The sequence below is a fragment of the Pleurodeles waltl genome, chromosome 12 (genome assembly GCF_031143425.1).
Source record: "Pleurodeles waltl isolate 20211129_DDA chromosome 12, aPleWal1.hap1.20221129, whole genome shotgun sequence".
NCBI classification, from domain to species: Eukaryota; Metazoa; Chordata; class Amphibia; order Caudata; family Salamandridae; genus Pleurodeles; species Pleurodeles waltl.
In genome coordinates, this window is record NC_090451.1 from 633806485 (window position 1) to 633826324 (window position 19840).

General features: G+C 48.4%; 1 protein-coding gene across 2 annotated transcripts in view; it reads right to left on the reverse strand.

The window, feature by feature from the left end:
• LOC138268434 (protein S100-G-like) overlaps positions 1–1694 on the reverse strand; it is a 59680-nt gene extending 57986 nt beyond the window's left edge. Inside the window, exon 1 of one of the 2 annotated variants that reach the window (XM_069218059.1) lies at positions 1598–1694. In XM_069218059.1, the coding sequence (XP_069074160.1) occupies positions 1598–1658 (61 nt within the window). In that variant the 5' untranslated portion in view covers positions 1659–1694. The remainder of the gene's footprint in view (positions 1–1597) is intronic. The other variant, XM_069218058.1, reaches the window with a different exon arrangement.
• Positions 1695–19840: the final 18146 nt, after the last annotated feature.

Below are 19840 nucleotides of genomic sequence, written 5' to 3' on the forward strand. Positions count from 1 at the left end.
GTGCAGTTATTAATACACTTGTTATGAGGCAGGAGCCACATAGAGATGAGAGAAGGAGAGATGTTATCAGCTATGGTGAGTACAAGAGCAGCGTAGGACTAGCCAGCTGTAAAGAGAAACACATGAAAGTTGAACCTGGCAAGAGAAATGCAACTAAAACTCCCGACTAGAGAGAGTATATACAAACATAATGAGTGAAAAGTAAAACAGCAGTGTGACCACATGGTTCAACTTTGCTATTTTGTCCTGCAGCCAGGATGCACGAGCCATACTTGGGTCTCTAACCCTTTGGATTTTCTAATGCACCCCACATTTCCCACCCTTCCTCCTTCACAATGATCATTTTACCAGCTTCAGAGGACATGAGAACTTAGGGCCATGTGTACAAAGCATTTTTTGCGGTCCTTTCCGACAGTAACATTTCTTTTTCATATGTACAAAGCACACATTGCAATTCGGTAACATATTACCAAACTGTAATTTGTGTGTAGTGATTTGTCATTTGTATTTAGTGATTTGGTATTTGGATGGGGCATGTTCATGGTGTCAGTTCCAAATACAGAATCATAGTGGTGTATGTGAATGTCTTACAACCAAATTACGGTTGACACTTCAAAGAAGGTGGTAACCATTTGTAAATGGGAACGGGTCCCCAGGGGACCCATTCCCCTTTGTGAATGTTGAAAACAATATTTTGTAAGCGCAGGCAGTGGTAACGGACAACTGCCTACTTTTAATGAAACTTAGACATTTCATTTTATATTTTTAAACGTTTCCTGTTTTTCTTTCAGAAAAAACGGGCTGCATTTCCAAAAAAAAAGATTGCTTTATTAAAAAGCAATCACGGACATGGTGATCTTCTGACCTCAGCAGGCCACCGTCCCTATGATGGCTGCAATTCTTAATGGGTTGCAAACTGAAACCGACCTCATTATTTTTCATGAGGTAGGTTGATTGGCTACCTACTAGGAATCACTATTTGAAATTTGTACATGTTTATACATTAGGAATTGCGATTTAGGAAATTGCGATCCATAAATTCTGTACATATGGCCTCCTGAGTGTTTGCCACCCATGGGGACCCTCAATTATTACACAATTACTTACCTTAAGTCCTTCTCACAGCTTTCCTCTCGTCAAAATGATGCTTGTTTCTCCTTTAACTTTGGAGGTCCTGTTGTAACAACAGTCACCTGGTGGGATTCCCTGAGCTCATCGGTTCATTGAAACTCTCATAAGGAAGATTGTGAAGCCAGAGGACCTCTCCATGGTCAAGAGGGCCCATCACATCGCGGGATGACACCAAAGCCAGGCAGGAGACCACAACCCATCATTTCTTGAGTTCTTAACTTTAGAGACCGCTACGCAATACTAGGGGTGGGTTATCAGTGCAGGCCCATTCCTTTAAAAATCAAGTCTATCATGATGTCCCACTCTAAACTCAAGACGTGCAAGTACATGATGCTATTTCCTGCTTGACTAAGAGACTTGCCTGAAGGGAAATCCTGGATCTTTACGACACCAAAGGAGCCCTTGGAGTAGCTTAATTGATGGCAGAAAGTCAGAAACAAGAAACAAAATGTAATGCAAGAGCTACCTTGAGAAGGCACCGAAGAAGGAGCTGAGATTAGCAAGTCACTGCGGGTGGCTATGGACATGGAGCAGACTGCTGAAACAGAGCCACACCAGCCCTAAAGAACTCGGACCAGAGCACTGATGCACCCAGTCGTAATGCAACAAAGACACCGTAGGAAGTCAGAGGAATGTGGACAGCACAGTGCAGCAACCAGGAAGAGTTTTCTCTTCTCTCCACATGGGGTGACTAGGGTGTGGCAGGCACATCTGTCATTGGGGAAGTAGGTAGTGTTAAACTTGTTGCAGGAGGCAGTGGGCGAAGGGTGATTGAGGTAGGTAGACATGATTGTATAACCAGGTACACAAAGGATGAGAGGCACTTTTTGAAAGATAGAGGAATACAGAGGCAGTATAAACAATGGCCACATCACTAATGATAGAGGCTCAGAGGGAAGGGCTTAAAAATACTGAAGTGAATGTGAATGGACTGGACCACAAGTTGATGAGAGGGGTAGTAATGAAATTCGTGACCAGGCATGGCGCTGATATATTGGTCCTGCAGGAGACCCTCTTACTGGGTGATAATTGTAGGTCCCTGGACTGAGGGAAATTCGAGGGCCTGACACACTCAAGGTTCACATCTGGTTCTCGGGAGATTGGAATTATGTCCTAGAACATACTACCATTGTCAGTTTGTTAGAGTTGGTTGGGCCCTCATAGGTGTTATGTGGCTATACGTAGAGAATAGAATCACAAAAATAGTATAGTGGTCTTTCTGTACTTTCCACCGGGGCTGCAAATGGCTGTGCTGGAAAAGCTAGGAAATGGATACTCCAGTCTCTGGATACACTCATAGCCGTGGGGGTAGATCTGAATGTAACAAAGCAGGCATGCTGAATAGAGTCACTGCAAACAAACAGGTGTGCAGGGAGGATAGCTAACGACATAATGTTACGAGAGCAATTGGGCTGATGGACATAAGGAGGGAGGTTCACCTCACCGCACAACAACACTCTTAAGTCTACAGGTGTATGAAATCACTCTCTAGACTTGCTTACATCTTTGTGCTGTTGATACACGGACCCACATTTTTTTGCCAAGCAGAATATCGGATAATTCCCCACGACACACTAGGCTGGAAACCTCTAGAATTCGGATTCTAATGGGATAGAGACGTGATGCCTTTGGTCCTGAATGACTGGGATACCAGAAAATGACAGATACAAATGAAGGATCTCTGCCTCTAAAAAAATGAAGGGTCAGTGGCCTCCAGAGTGACTGTGTGGGTGACTTACGAAACTGTCATCAGGGTGCAGCTTATATCCATCATAGTGGGTGGAAGTAGAGAGATGGAGACTGAGGTGCATCACTTACAGTGCCAATGGCCATTTAGGAGATGGAGCAAATATGAATTCCGGATGTGAACCTCTCCCACCAGAAAACTTTGGCTAAGGATGCATATAGCTGGCAAGTGGGCAGAGAGGTAAGGGCTCAGTACCGAGTGAAGCAGCATAGGTTATATAATGATGCAGAAAAGGCGTACAAGCTTTTAGTATGGTTAGCAGAAAGAGAGGAGGGCCATACGATTCAAACTGTATTAAGGTGGGGTGATGAAACCGGCTGAGATGGCACAGGAATTGTCTCAAATGGTTATACAAACCCAGAATGAGATGCTACATTGTGGCACTGGGAACATTTGTAACTGATATCCCAACCATTTCAATGTCCTGGCGACCTTTGACCCTGTCACCAGGCAGGTCGCTCCCCCCATCTGCCACGCAGCCCCCTGTGGGTTGAACCTCCGTTGCCGCTTTTGCCGCCTGACTACTCGCTCCCTTTTTTCTGTACACCTGCGCTTGGCTTCTTTGCCACTTTGTTTTTTCATTCTGTGCCCCTGTGTTTTGCTTTCTGTACCCCTGTGCTCTGTTGTCCCTCTCCCGCCGTCTTTTCCCACCGTTTTTTCCCCGGATTTTCCCCCGGGTTTTTCCCCGGGTTTTTCCCTTGCTGCTGAGCCCCTGCTGCCCCACCCCCTTCACTCCCATTGGCCACCCCGCTCCCACCTCCCAGCTGCTCCTCCCTCCCTCTGCCCTCATATGGAGGCCGCGAAGCGGACGCTTGCCTTAGGCGCGCCAAATGAGTGCCTAAGGCAAGCCCGTCTGTGCCCGTCCGCGCCTGGACCGCACCCAGCACCAGAACCCCTGGAACCCGCACCCCCCGCAACGCCAGACTGCACTACGACGCAAGCACCCTCCATGCACTCAACACCAGACGAGACCACCCCTGCTACCGGGCCACCACGAAACGCACCCAGGGGCCTTTCACCTGCCGGAACTGCAGATTCACCAGCATCCAACCCTCCACACCACCAGCCAGAGAACCCAACCACCTCCGCTGCATCCTCCTCAACACCCGCTCCGCTCGCAAGCACGCCATCGAACTTTGGGACCTCCTAGACTCCACTGCCCCCGACGTCGCCTTCCTGACGGAGACCTGGCTGAACGCCACCTCAGCACCAGACATCGCCATAGCCATCCCACAGGGCTACAAGATCTCCCGTAGAGACTGCATCAACGGAGTGGGAGGAGGAATCTCCATCATCCACAAAGACTCCATCAAAATCTCAACGAACACCAATGACACCCTCACCACCACCGAGCACATGCACTTCCAGATCCACACCGACCCCAACACCACCCTCAGAGGAACTCTCATCTACAGACCTCCCGGACCCCGCCCACAGTTCAGTGACACCATCGCCGACCTCATCAGCACCCACGCCCTCACTTCCACGGACTACATCCTCCTCGGGGACCTGAACTTCCACCTCGAGAACAACAACAACGCCAACTCCACTGCCCTGATCGACAACCTCCCCAACCTCGGACTCAAACAGCTCGTAACGACACCCACTCACGCCGCTGGACACACGCTCGACCCCATCTTCTCCGCAAGCCCCCACATCTCCTTCAACCACACCACTGAACCACACTGGACCGACCACAGATGCATCCACTTCACCCTCAGAAAACCCACCACACACCACCGCACCCAACAGCTACCACGCCGCTGCTGGGGCAAGGTCACTGAGGACCAACTGACTACCGCCCTCGCCCTGAGACCACTCACCGACCCCACCGACCCAGACACCGACGCGACCAACCTCACACAGTGGATCAACGACTGCGCCAACACCCTCACCCCTCTCAAGACCTTTACAACCAACCACACCAACAAGAAAGCCGCCTGGTTCACCGAGGACCTCCGGATCTCCAAGCACACCTGTCGGAAGCTGGAGAAGAAATGGCTCCACGACCGAACACCAGACAACCACACAGCCCTCAAGAGCGCCACCCGCAGACATCACCAACTCATCAGGACCGCCAAGAAGACCGCCTTCAAGGACCGCCTAAACAACAACGCACACAACACCAAAGAGCTCTTCAGCATCGTGAAAGAACTCTCCAACCCCAGCTCCATCACCAACGACATCCCGCCATCTCAAGACCTGTGCGACTCCCTGGCCACCTTCTTCCACCGCAAGATCACCGACATCCACGACAGCTTCAACCCCGACCCCCCCGCACCCACCACCGAGTCCACCACCCCTGCGACTACCACTTGCACCAGTCGCCTGACCGTCTGGTCCAGAGTCAGCGACGAAGACACCATCAAAACCATGAACTCCATCCACTCCGGATCCCCATCGGACCACTGCCCTCACCACGTCTTGAACAAAGCCAGCGCAGCCATCGCGCCCCACCTCCGGAAAACAATCAGCTGTTCCTTCGAGACAGCAACCTTCCCAGAAAGCTGGAAGCAAGCCGAGATCAACGCCCTTCTGAAAAAGCCCAAGGTGGACCCTAAGGACCTTAAGAACTTCCGGCCCATCTCCCTGCTCCCTTTCCCGGCAAAAGTGACCAATAAGATTGTCAACAAACAGCTGACCCGCTACCTCGAAGTCAACAACATCCTGGACCCTTTCCAATCCGGTTTTCGCAGTAACCACAGCACTGAGACCGCCCTCATCGCCGCCACTGACGACATCCGGACCCTGATGGACAAAGGAGAAACAGCCGCCCTCATCCTCCTGGACCTATCAGCAGCCTTTGACACAGTCTGCCACCGCACCCTATCAGCACACCTCCATGACGCCGGTATCCAAGAGAAGGCCCTGGCCTGGACCACATCCTTCCTCTCCGGCAGAACCCAGAGCGTCCGCCTCCCACCCTTCCGCTCCAAAACCACAGAGATCATCTGCGGCGTCCCACAGGGATCCTCCCTCAGCCCGACACTGTTCAATATCTACATGGCCCCCCTCGCCCACGTCGCACGACAGCACAACCTCAACATCATCTCCTACGCCGACGACACCCAGCTGATCATATCCCTCACCGAAGATCCCCACACCGCAAAAGCTAACCTCCACTGAGGAATGAAGGCCGTAGCCGACTGGATGAAGGACAGCAGACTGAAGCTGAACTCAGACAAGACGGAGGTCCTCATTCTCTGACCCACCCCATGAACCTGGGACGACTCTTGGTGGCCCACGTCACTAGGCACAGACCCGGAACCCACGGACCACACACGCAACCTGGGGGTCATCCTCGACTCCACTCTCTCCAGGACCAGGCAAGTCAACGCCGTCTCCGCATCCTGCTTCAACACCCTCCGTATGCTCCACAGAATCTTCAAATGTATCTCCCTCGACACGAGAAAAAACGTTACCCAGGCTCTCATCACCAACAGACTCGACTACGGGAACGCCCTCTACTCAGGAACTACAAACAAGCTCCTGAGACGACTCCAACGCATCCAGAACGCCTCGGCCCGACTCATCCTCGATGTCCCCCGCCGCAGCCACATCACACTCCACCTGAGAGGCCTGCACTGGCTCCCTGTCAACAAAAGGATCACCTTCAAGCTCCTGATCCACGCACACAAAGCACTGCACAACACCGGACCCACCTACCTCAACAATCGACTCAGCTTCCACACCCCCACCCGAAGCCTCCGCTCAGCCAACCTCGCCCTCGCCATAGTCCCCTGCATCCAAAAAACCACCGCCGGCGGCAGATCTTTCTCCTACCTCGCCGCCAAGACCTGGAACACTCTCCCCACCATCCTACGACATACCCAGGACCTGCTGGCCTTCAGAAGACTCCTCAAGACCTGGCTCTTCGACCAGTAACATCCCCGCTCCCCAGCGCCTTGAGACCCTTGCGGGTATGTAGCGCGCTTTACAAATGCAGTTATTGATATTATTGATATTGATACTGACGTGGGAGAAACCACAGAGTCATTCAAGCAACTTGAGTAGGAAAACCTCAGGTCGCAGTTGTTTACTGCCAGAGTTCTTTAAATGCGTGAGTAGCATGTTGGAGGGACCTATCAAAAGCATGTTGGACAACACTGGGAAGGAGGGGTGCCTACCACAAGACCCTTGAAGAGTTAGCATTGTATTTCATAAGAAAGGTAAAGCAATGGAGGAATGTTGGTCATATTGTATAACTCACTGCTTAACGTCTGCTTAAGATATTAGCAAAAGGTCTGGCAATTTGCATTTTCAAAGTAATCAATAAACTAATATCCATGGGCCAGGTGGGTTTTATGTCCCTTAGATCCTCGAGCCGCAATGTCAGGCACCTGCATGGATACCGGGCGAGACTGGGCAAAATACACGATCCAGCAGTGCATTCGGCACAGGACACCTGCAAGGCATTTGATTCACGAGTACATGCTTCAAAACTCCATATGTGGTTCCTGACACAGTGTTTCAGAGAGTTGACAGTGTGAGAAAATCGTTGTTGTGTGTTTGTAGTGCACCCAGGATTGAATTACTGGTTCTGACCAGAAACCGCATCGGAGCGAAATCACCCTTCCAGACCTGGGATTGTACTACTGGTCGACGGAGCTGCTGGTAGTTATTTACTGAGCATTCGCCCTACAGCAGGAGCCTCTAGTTCGGTTTTACAGGAGAGCTATGGAGCCAAGCTGATACACAATGGCATTGGATGGTGGGAAGAGACCAAGGGTGTAACCCTCCTTGACAAACAAATTATGAGAGCAAGCAGGTCAGAAGAACATGATTGGATTTTAAGTTACTCTACAGAAGGCACAGTGGAACTCTAGTATTCTGGCAAATTTGAATGGGCTGGAGGGTTTCAGAAAACGCGATCTCCTGGGTATCTCTAAATTCGGGGACAAATGGGGAGCACAAGGACTTTTGTCATTTGAGGAATTACAAAGACACTTTGAATTAACAGATAACCTGAGGTGCAAATACCTTTAGGCTAAGCATGCACTGACTACAAAAACAAAGTCCAAGAGGTTCAAGATGAGTCACCACTGTAGTACAGGGTGCCTGCAACTCCCCTTCAATAACATGCCATCTTGTTAACATACAGGATACTCATAAGCCAGTGGGTGCTTATTGCCCTAAAAACTAGTGGGACATGGTTGGGATACTAGAGGAGGAAGACTGGGGGCGGCATGTAGATGCCCCAGAGAGGAGGCAATCAGAGCAGGATTTTAGTTTGTGCAGCTGAGGATGCTACATTATGCATATGACGAAGGACCTGTTTGCTAAAAATGATCTGGGTGAAAAATTATACATGCCTTGGAGATGTGATGAGGCTGCCACAATAGTTTACATACGATTTTGATCAGGGGTTGGCTAGCAGACCACAAGAGTAATTGGAGGGAAAATAGACCTAAAAGCACACTTAGGGGGTCATTCTGACTCCCGCCGGGCGCGGTCACCGCGCGCCCGGCGGGAGCCGCCAAAATACCGTACCGCGGTCGGAAGACCGCGGCGGGTATTTTGAGTTTTCCCCTGGGCTGGCGGGCGGCCTTCAAAAGGCCGCCCGCCAGCCCAGGGGAAAACGACCTTCCCACCATGAAGCCGGCTCGTAATCGAGCCGGCGGAGTGGGAAGGTGCGACGGGTGCTACTGCACCCGTCGCGTATTTCACTGTCTGCTATGCAGACAGTGAAATACAAGCGGGGCCCTCTTACGGGGGCCCCTGCAGTGCCCATGCCATTGGCATGGGCACTGCAGGGGCCCCCAGGGGCCCCGCGACACCCCCTACCGCCATCCTGTTCCTGGCGGCCGAACCGCCAGGAACAGGATGGCGGTAGGGGGTGTCAGAATCCCCAAGGCGGCACAGCATGCTGCGCCGCCTTGGAGGATTCTGACGGGCAGCGGAAAACCGGCGGGAGACCGCCGGTTTTCCTGCACTGACCGCGGCCAAAGCGCCGCGGTCAGAATGCCCTAAGGGGCACCGCCAGGCTGTTGGCGGTGCTCCCGTGGTCGGTGGCCCTGGCGGCCACCGGCCGCCAGGGTCAGAATGACCCCCTTAGTGTCATTGGGGATATGGAGAGACATTGCACTAAATTAGGTGATCCCATGTACCACTATTAATAACGGTGTGGTCACATTTAATATTCATGTTCCGTTAATAAGGAATGGTGATGTGTGCTTTTTCCTCTGGATATTTAACTAACCCATTAGTGTTGAGAAGCAAACCCACAGCGTAAGGCCGGAACTTATTTTGTATATAGCTACAGATATTTGAGCTGGACACAATATGGGAAGGTATGAACTGAAAAGTCTTTCAGGGCACAGTCATTGTGATATATTAGGGTCCCTAATGTACAACTGGACCACTTTAGAAGTAGAAGAGGACTCACTTGCTTCTCTTTTCCTGTCAGTTTATGACAATGATCTTGTCCGCCCTCTTCAGCCTCTCACCCCAGTATCATCCCCATCAAGCTCAGTGCCCTTAGCCGCTGATCATGATCACTTGCTAGTGGCTCACCAAAACTCTCAAAAATGCACACAATCCAGAAAAGTGTACCCATAAACATAATTGTGCTGCACAAAGAAAAAAATAATTAGTGGAAATATTACTCCAGACCAGGACTTAAAATTGGCTGTCTAATAAAAGCATATTTAAGTAATCTTTGACAGGAATATCTTAGCAAATTACTTCTGAAAACCTGAATGGAGACATGCGCCTACTAAGAACATCTATGGACACCTGAACCTCAGCATTCAAATTTTCAGAAATTACGGTGATAAATTAGAGATTACTTAACGTTTGGGAGCCCCATGGAATCACTAACTCAAAACATTTTGATTACATGTGAGAGCTTTTTTTCGTGTTGGCCACTTTGATACCACAAGACCCAGCTGTCCTGCAACACCGATTAATCTGATTGGCTGGAAGCAACATGAAGAAAAATGTTACGCCCACCAAGAGAGGACTCTTTTGGGAGTTTTCAGCAGCTCCCCTGGGACTTTCAAAGGAGCCACTGCAGAAATCTGTACTCATGTGAGAGTCAAGTGGGACCCGAAAAAAATTAAAAGCCGAAAATGTGTGGTGAGGGTCTGTGGCTGGTTGTCGGCTCATGGGGTTTTGGCCACCTGCGAGGGATGGGCCCAGGGCCTGGCCGTGCTGTGGAGGTTTGGCCACAGACATATAGGCCCTCATTACAACTTTGGCGGTCTTTTTACAAGCCCGCCAAAGCCGCGGGTGAAGGAAGACAGCCAGTGCTGGCGGTCTTCAGCCTACCATATCACGGGTACTGTCGGATTTCCGCCACACTTTGGACAGAAATCTTGCAGTAGTCGTGCTTGCGGGTGGAGGTGCTCTGGCGGTTCCACCACGTGAGCCGCCCCGCCAGTAGGACACCGCCCGCCATATTATGGGCCATAATACGGCCTGCTGGGCCCGCTGCCGGAGGTGGGAGCGCCTCTTCCCTGCCAGAAAACCTTCTTCCCGGAACAGGTAATTTGATCGTCCGACAGGGGAGGGGGGAGGGCAGGAGGGTGAGGGGTGTTGTGTGTGCGTTTATGAGTGTGTGGTGTCTGCGTGTGCATGAATGTGTCAATGCGTGGTTGTATGCATGTCTGTATGAATGTTGAAGTGAGTGCGTGTCTGCATGTAAGTGTGTATGCTTGTGAGTATGCATGCTTGAATGCGTGTATGAATGTTGTGAATGCATGTATGGATGAATGCTTGAATGAATGTATGAATGTAGTGAATGCATGTATGGATGCGTGCTTGAATGCATGTATGAATGTTGTGAATGTGTATATGGATGCGTGTGAGTGGACGCGTGTGTGTAAGTCTAGGTGAATGGGGAGAGGGGGTGGGTTTTGAGGGGGTGCTATGGTTGAAGGGGCAGATGGGGAGGGGGGTGGGTTTTGAGGAGGGTGCTGTGGCTGAAGGGGGTGGGGGAGAGGAGGGTCTAGTGCTTACTGTGGGGGGGGAGCTGTCTACAGGTGATAGGGAAGAAATTCCTTGTCACCAGTAGCCTTTCCGCCATGGTTTTCATGGTGGTGCTTCTGCCGCGGAAACCATGTCGGAAGGCCAGCTCCTAATACCACAGGCGGTCTTCTGTGGACCGCCGGGTCGGAGATGATCATCCCCGGCCTGGCAGTTCCGACCTCCATGGCGGTATGAGTGGAGATGTGGTGGGTTGGCAGAGGCCAACCCGCCACCCTCATAATGTTACAGTCTGCACCACCAGCCTGTTGGTGGTGGGACCGCCACATTTACCCTGGCAGTCAAAAGTCCGCCAGGGTCAAAATGACCACCATAGTTATAAGATCTTATTTTACATGTAAAAACATAACAATTGACTGAAAAAACATAGAGGTTAAAGTGGTGTGGTGGGAGGTTGGCTGTCCAGTTGGCCACAGGGCCTGGCCAGTTGTGCCAAAAGCCATGTGTCACAGGTGGTTGCTGCAGACTTATGGTCTTGAAATCTTACTTCATGTTAAAAAAAAAATAGAAATTCAATGAAAAACAATGGTTGAAGTGGAGTTATATATAAGTAAGGTAAATACGTTTTTAACTTATGTTTAAAAACGTAGAAAATCACAGAAAAAAAGTTTAAAGTGGAGTTATGTGTATGTCTTCTAATAATAAAAAAAAACTAATATTTAAAAAACAAAAACATTGAAATTTACCAGTTCTGCTTAGGAGACCTAAGTATCATTTACACTGCTATGATGCACTTTTTAACTAAACATTGTTTTTTTATTAGTAGAAGAATAAATGGCCTACTTATAACGCCACTTTAACGTTTGTTGTGTGTATGTATATTCATATATATTTTCACTGAAAAAAATAAAGGTACAGTAACAGTGTAGTTAGGTGAAAATGTCAGTGACAACGTAATGTTTAAAACATTAAAAACTGAAATTCACCAGTTATAGTTAACTCTAGTAACTCTAACTTGTGACCTAAGGTAACTATAACTTGCGCCCCTGCCCCTGCTCCTTCACGAACCGGCATCTTTAATCATTTGTTTTAAGTAGGGTGCCCTGGTGCCCAGCAAGGGCCCCTCACAGCAGGTCCCTTGTTGGGGGCTTTCGAGGGGAGGCCCAGGGGTACAGTGAGAGCTGGCATTGGTCCTACCTGGCGGGAACATTTTTTATTTGTTGCAGCTGGACCGGTGCGATTCACTGTTTTTCCCTGCCTGAGAGCGTGGGCACGAAAAAGGTTTTGTTTTCCCACTAGGTGGGAACTGCTTTCTGTTTTCACCAGATGGGAGTTCATTACATTTTGATTGCCTGTGCTCTCGGGCAAGGAACTAGATGATGTTCTGGGGTTTGGAGAGCTTGGTACACCATCCCTGAGTGTGCCCTGGGGGGCAAGGGTCCACTTGTCCATTTATTGGCACTGGAAAGTGTACCACGTGCCCCACTCTCCATTTGCAAAGTAGTGGCCCAGGGGAATGGGGTTTCTGGGGCCTTTTCAGGCACAGGTAAAGGGGCCATGCCCCTGAAAGTCAAAAAAATGCGACCCCCCCCCCAACAGAGTGGCATAACTGAACTTGAGGTGTGCCCCCAGCAAAGGACATGGTGGGGGCCCCCGCCTCCCCGACCCACCACCCGCCAGTTTTGCTGAGAGGGAGGAGCCCTTAAAGCTCAGGGCCCCCTTAGCACCACAAGGGTTGCAGGGGCTTTCTGGACCAAGGTCTAGCTTTCGGCCAAGTTTGGTGTAATCCATTTGGCTGTTTGGGCTGTAGCTGTGTCTAACGTTCCTATGGAAAAATAAATGGGGAAAACACCTTTTGGGCCCCCTCCTTTTTTCCGGCTTCTGCTTGACAACCCACCTCGAAACATTCCGTGCACAAAGTATTCAAAAGAAAACACATTTTTGGAAAGGTTTGTGAAGATTTGTCAAACGATGCCAAAGATATTAGCAACATAAAAAAGCCATTTCCTATGGAAACTTGATCCTACCTATAATTTTCCATTATACCAGTAATGCAGAATGAAGACATGCATTGTAAAGGTCAATGCATTGTAATGCCCAAAGGGTAAAGCCCTGTGTTGTAATATCTGATATTCATAAAAAATCTTTCTTGTACTGCTTGTTATTTCACTGCATGTGAGTCATCACCAAAATGAGCTTGACATGCATAACAGACTTAAGTCATACCTGTATTAACTCAATGCAGGACAATCCTATACTGCTTAATCTGTCAAAGTAAATCTGACTGAGCTGTATTCACAGACTCTCTGACCCAGTCGGTAGAAGCATGAACCAAACCATGTATAACTGTATTCCTGCACCATCGCTACTTCCATCTGACTACAGTGCACTAGGATAACCAAACAACACTATACTACAAGTTATATATTACAGACACACTATTCCCACATAACTAGCTATACATAACTAAAGCACCTGCATCAATAATATGAACAACTACATTTCCAATACACCTGAATTGCATGCACCTAATCATTATACCAACTCTCATAATGTCATAATATACGACTAACCACAGCTAGCAACAGGAACTAACTCTGATCTCCACAGACTAACATGCTATCTATTCACAGCGCTTCAGCACCATGTCTGAAATAGTACGCACTATATAAATCTACCTTACACCAAAATATAATAATCAGTAAACCTAGGGGGTTGCCTTTGTATTGGCTTCTGTGACTGCAGGCTTTAATGTAGTGTCCGTGGAGTGGGCAACATGGACTCTAGTGTGTTTAATGATGTGGTTGGACATTTGGTGGCACCTGGGAACGTATACCTCTGTCCACCAGTTGTTTGACTTGCCCATTACTCAGTTCCAGGTATGAAAGTATTAATGTATACTTTTGTCCAGGCCTCCTCACTTCAGAGGCAACAAAGACAAAGGGACTGAGGATCCACTATCTGCACCAAGCAGTAAATATACTGAGCAAATAATACAACGAAACCAAACAAACATTAATATTATTAGAATGCACAAATAAATGAGGTTTTACTCATTGAATCCAGACCACGATCATCATGTCACTAAAAGTGTTTTGGGTAAGCATTTGTGGGCTCGGTGTGGCTTATGAAGAGGCAGCCTTCTTATCAATGCGCATCATTGGACCGCCAAATTGTAACTGAGGAGCTAACAGCATCATTATGAGAAGTCATGAGCTGCCCTACAAAGCTTCTCAAGCATCATTTTCATGGTAGGGCAAAGTTGACTTTCTGTTTAAATAAATATTACATAGTCACTCCAGGAGTAGACTTCTGTTTTAAAAGTAACAAACTCTTGGGGCCAGATGTATCAAAAATCCTATTTGCATTTCCTAAATAGTGAATTTTAAGAAACCGCTATTTAAGAAATGCAAAATTGTATATCCCTATGGGCCTGTAGGCCCATGTGTGCGAAGGGTTTTGAATTTCCCAATTTGCGAATTCCAGTAAGGAATTCGCAAATTAGATAATGCAAACCCCATGGTGCGGGGGGCCTAAGGCCCCCTGTGATGCACCCCAAAAAAATATTTGCAGGCATGTGAAGCACACACATGCCCTATGGGCACGTGTACGCTACATGTCATTTTTAAAAATGCATTTATAATAATGCATTTTAAAAAATTGCACATGCTTACCACCAAATTGGATTGGGTGGTAATAGCATTTCCTAAATCACCAATTCACATTTAGGAAATGCTTGATACATGTGCTTTGGAAATCGCAAATAGGGATTCCTATTTTTGTGATTTCCTATTTAGAGAATTGCAATTTGCGATTCTCTAAATGGGGTTGCAATTTTAAGGAATCGCTATTTTTGAGATTCCTTAAAATTGCACTGCGAATGCCTTTCATACATTGTGAAAGCCATTTTAGCATTCGCAAACGGCCGAATTTTGCGATTCGCACCGTTTGCGAATGCAAAAACGTTTGATACATCTGGCCCCAAATCTCTTCAAAGGAAATGATAGTCTCTGTGGCGATGTATTCCTGAAGGTTCTCAGCAGTAAAAGGGTGTGTTCACATGGACTGGAAATTGTGAATTTCTTCTGAGTTTAAATCATTGGCTTTGTTAAATTTTCTTAAAATATTCTATAGCAGTGGATCAAAATAAATGATTTTACTTTCCATCATTGGCGGTTGGTGACCTTTAAAAGTGGTGGGGATTAATCCTGGGCTCAAATTCCAAAGAGCTTTTTCCAGAAGAGTTCTCTCATACTTTCTTGCACTAAGTTTACTCTCTCACTCTTGCTCACTCAGTCTCACTATTCACCCCGTCTCACTCATTCTTTTCTGACCCATTTGGTCTCACTCAGTCCCCGTCATTCTCACTCATTCTGAATTACTCAGTCTTACTGCGTCTCACACACAGTAACACTCAGTTACATTCACTGTCATTCCCATTTACACACATTCATTCTCGTACATACTCGCCCTTACTGTCACTGATTCTCACTCACTCCTTGACTGGCTCTCTCTCTCACTTTAACTCACACACATAGGCCCTCATTAAAACCTCTGCAGTCTTTTGAAGAGACCGCCGAGGCTGCGGGAGCCAGAATACCGCCCGTGCAGGCGGTATTTCTGGCTCCCTTTTATGACTTTTCCACTGCACCAGCGGACGGTATCAGTGTTCCCATCCGCTGGCCCAGCGGAAAAGTCACATCAACATTGCTGCTGGCCCGTAATAGAGCCGGCGGCAATGCTGATGTGCGGCGGGTGCAGTAGCACCCGTCGCACATTTCACTGCCTGAAATTCAGGCAGTGAAATGCGCGACAGGGCTATGCCTGGGGGTCCCTAGACTGCCAATGCCAAGTGTTGGGCAGTGCAGGGGCCCCCAGGAGCACCCCAAGTCCCTATTACCGCCAGCCTTTCCATGGCGGTGTTTACCGCCGTGGCCAGGCTGGCAGTCAGGGACTCATAATCCCCAGGGCAGCAGTGTTTGCACCGCTGCCCTGGGGATTATGACCGCCAGGCGAAAGCCTAGCGGTATTGTGGAGGGGCCGGCGGTATGGCTGTAGCTATAGCGCCACGGTCATAATAGCTGGCAGAACACCACCAGCCTGTTGGCGGTGTTACCGCCAGCTTACCGAAGGCCGCCAGGGTCATAATGAGGCCCATAGTCACAAAGGCATGCCCACAGTGCTGGGATTTTACCAGCTCTGAACCATCTCTCTGAAGGCTTGCACAGGCACCTTCATTCACATGTGTCAAGAATCAATGTCACTAGCTGCCTCAGTTTGTTACTGGTCCCAAAGAGGACCTGCATTTAATGTTTATTATATCAAGAGTAATTAATTATTCACTCTTGATACAGTAAAGATGGACCACAAAACAAGGAGGGTGTAGTGTAGCGTTGGAGCCCGTAAAAAGACAGCCACCACTTGTTCAGAAACACCTCCCCATCAAACCAATCCATCCACTCAATCATCCATCCTTTCACTTATCCATCTCCTTTTAATCCATTCATTCATCCATCCTTTCAATCATCCATCCATCCTTTTGCTTATCCATCCACCATTTCACTCAACCACCTATCCATCCATTCACTGCATCCATCCATCCTCCTCCATTTTTGCTTATCCATCTATCCACCCTTTCACTCAACTATCCATTCTTACACCCATCTATCCACCCTTCGTCCAATCCATCCACCCATCCAGACATACATCCTACCATTTACCATTTCTCATCCTTTCACTCACTCATCCATCTGTTCATCCATCCATCAGTTCACCCTTTCACTCATCCATCCACTCATCCATCCATTTCCCCTTCCATTCATCCACCCATCCATCATTTCACTCGTTCTACCATCCATCCATCCTTTCTCTTTTCATCCATCAACCCATTCTTTCATTCTGTCCATCCATCCATCCTCCCTTTCACTCATACACCTCTCTTCCTTTCATACTTCCATTCGTACGTCCATTCTTTCACTCATTCATCCATGTATCTATCCATCTGCCATTTCATCCAACCATCCGCCCATACATCCTTACACTCACTCACCCTCCTAAGTTAATTATGAACCTTTGTCTGCAAAACTGCAGTCAGAAAAAACCCTTCAAGAACCCCAACACGCTGTAGATGCTAAAGCAGGGGTGGGGTTGACGATTCCCCTGATGCAGGCAGAAGCTTAACTGCATACTTACTTCCAAGTACACTGGTGCAACTGTTGTCCGCAGCTGGTTCCTTCCCTCTCTTGGGCCTCTGCAGAGTTGAGAAAAGAAGCACTCTGTGGTGCTCAGCTCCATAAAGTTTTTTTTTCAAAGTGAAACCAACTGCAGTATTAAATAGGTGCTACTGCAAAGGGAACAGCCCCCTGCACCCCTCCTACATTCTGTCCCTCTGTGATAAACAACAAATTGTTGCTACCAACTCTCTCATTGTCCTCAGGAGCCTGCCCTACCCCCAGCCATTGCATTGGATGAAGGTTTGCTAACTCCTCTCTGGGCCAGTGTTCATGCGCTTCAAAAGTAATTGGATCCGTGGCATTTTAATTCAGCACTCCCTCTCCCTGCTGTAGCTTGTGCCTGGCTTGCAGTTGTGCAGTAAGACATCTCTAAAGTTCACTAGAGTTCACCCAGGAGATTCAGCACACTGACTCCCAGCAGTAATTTATTTTCAGTTGCTCAGCTGTTCTTGCCATTCTGCAAAGGTAGTAGTGCAACCCCCTTTTGCCCATTAACACCAGTTGCCCCTGCTTTTCATGTGTTTTCGGCTGATGTCTTTATTCAGGAGAATACATCATTTCAGTTTCTATGATAATAAACAAACATACATTTCTATGTTAACATTTCTATGTTTATTTATGGTTCGCCATTGTTCTTTTCTTCCCCTTTGCTCTTCACCTCTTATTAATGGAAAAGTCCACTTGATCTTGACTCACTCTATCACCATGATGTAAATCCCTCACAGTGCTTTCTTTACAGTTTAGAAATAGGAATTTCTTGGATTGTCTTCCTTATCAAAATCAACCATTTTCAACTGTTTTTCAGGCTCCTCGATAACCTTTTCACAATTACATCTGCAAAATTGTAAATTTCATTTCCAAAAAGGTGTCCAGTCCTAATGCTTATTGAACCCATGCAAGGGTTAGTATTCATTAATTCCATCCAGAGAAAATCATGTTGACACATTTTCCACTTGGTGCCTTCCTGGAGAGAGTGTTGTATATGTTCTACTATTTAATACAAAATAACAAGGTGATAGATGCAATGCTTTAATTCATCTCAGCCACTGGCAATCGCTTGGGCCTCATCCCCATCACTAGTTGTGGGCTCATTAGTTGGGTACAGCTTGGTTCTAGTGGCACAGTGAGCATGGGACCCACAACTGGCATACCCATGCCACTTAGGGTGGTACATGAAACACACAAGAGGTGATGGGAGGCTGCTTGAATTTATCTCAACCACTTGGAATCCCGAGGGCCGCATCCCAGTCATCATTTTTTTGCCCACCAGGCCATCTCAGTGTGAACCTAGTTATGTAAATCAGTTTTGACCCTGCTCCTCATGGGAACAGTCCAGCCCGAACTGCCAGGCCAGGTCCTCCCTGATCTGTAACACAAGAAACCTAGGACCTGTTTCATCATGGTTAAGGCTGTTAAGACATGTATAGTGTCAAAGCCAAATTTGTCTGGAAGGGAAATGGCAACCAATACACAGTCATAGTGATTAAACAAAGCAAATGTTTATTTGCTTTAGCCCAAGGCGGAAGACAAACACACAGGCCCTCATTATGAACACAGCGGTAAACACCGCACCGCCAGCAGCAGCGGAAAAACCACCAACAGAGGAGCGGTCCGGACCGCCAAATAATGAACCAACTGAAACACAGGCATCCTGAAAACCACCCACCGCCAGCAGAGGAATGCCGACAACGAAGGCAGAGCCCGCCCACAGGCCGACGGAAAGGCACACCCTGCCCATCAAATAATGAACCAATAGACCGCCGTCAGTTCGGGGCGGGAACCACTGCCACGCAAAGCCAGGCAGAAACAAACTAAATATAAGGAAACACTCACCGGAGGCTAACACAACACGCCGAAGCAGACTTGGATAGAGAGCTGCATATCATGCCAGACCTTCTCCTTGCCATATACCTCCACGACCGAGACCGCCGACGAAGACGACGATGGTAAGTACTGCAACCTACGAAACAAGGGAAGAAAGGGCACAATTACATAACAACTCACCCCACCCACCCAGCAACGCACCCACAATCCTTCACACCAGCACAAGCCATACACCCCACAGCAAGAAGTACTTACCCGACACAAGGCAAATCCAACCTCTACAAAGTACATACATGTGCCCCACACCCACAAACAATGAAACGAGAGAACATGGATCCAGAGTGTGCCGCCAAAACACAGGCCACACATAAACTTTTAATTCAGCTCTCTGAGCAAACAAATTGTAAATAAGGCCAGTGGCCAGTCCATAGTGCTACAAGTCCAATGGGCCACAATGGCCCCATCCTGACTCCCACAAGTGCTACGGTACTCCACCTCATAGGGGCAACAATGTGGCATCCAGGCACCTCTGGGAACGGTGGCATGGGGTAGTGGGGGTGGGGACTTACGACAGGGGTGGGGCTTGGATTTGCATTCGGAAGGTGGAGGGAGTTTGGGTTTGGCCTTGGAAGGTGGGGGAGTGTGCTTGGATTGGGTGGAGCCAGATGGAATTGCCTCAGCACGGGCTTCTTTCTTTTTGGGGAGGTGGCACAGGAATGTGAAGGACAGACAGGGGAGGGCTGTGACGTGGAAGGAATGGAAAGGGCAAGGAGGTGTGCACGTTTAGGGACGAGACGGGGTGGGCCAGTGGGTTGGAATAGGCCAGCACAGGAGAGGAAAAGTTTCTTTGGTGCAATTGGGTTGGGCCTGGAGGAAGGTGTGGGAGTGGAGGTAGCGGGTGTGGCTGTAAGTGGTGTAGGTGTGCGTGTTGTGGGTGCAGGTGATTTTTACAGTATGCTGAGGTGTGGTGGTTGTGTGA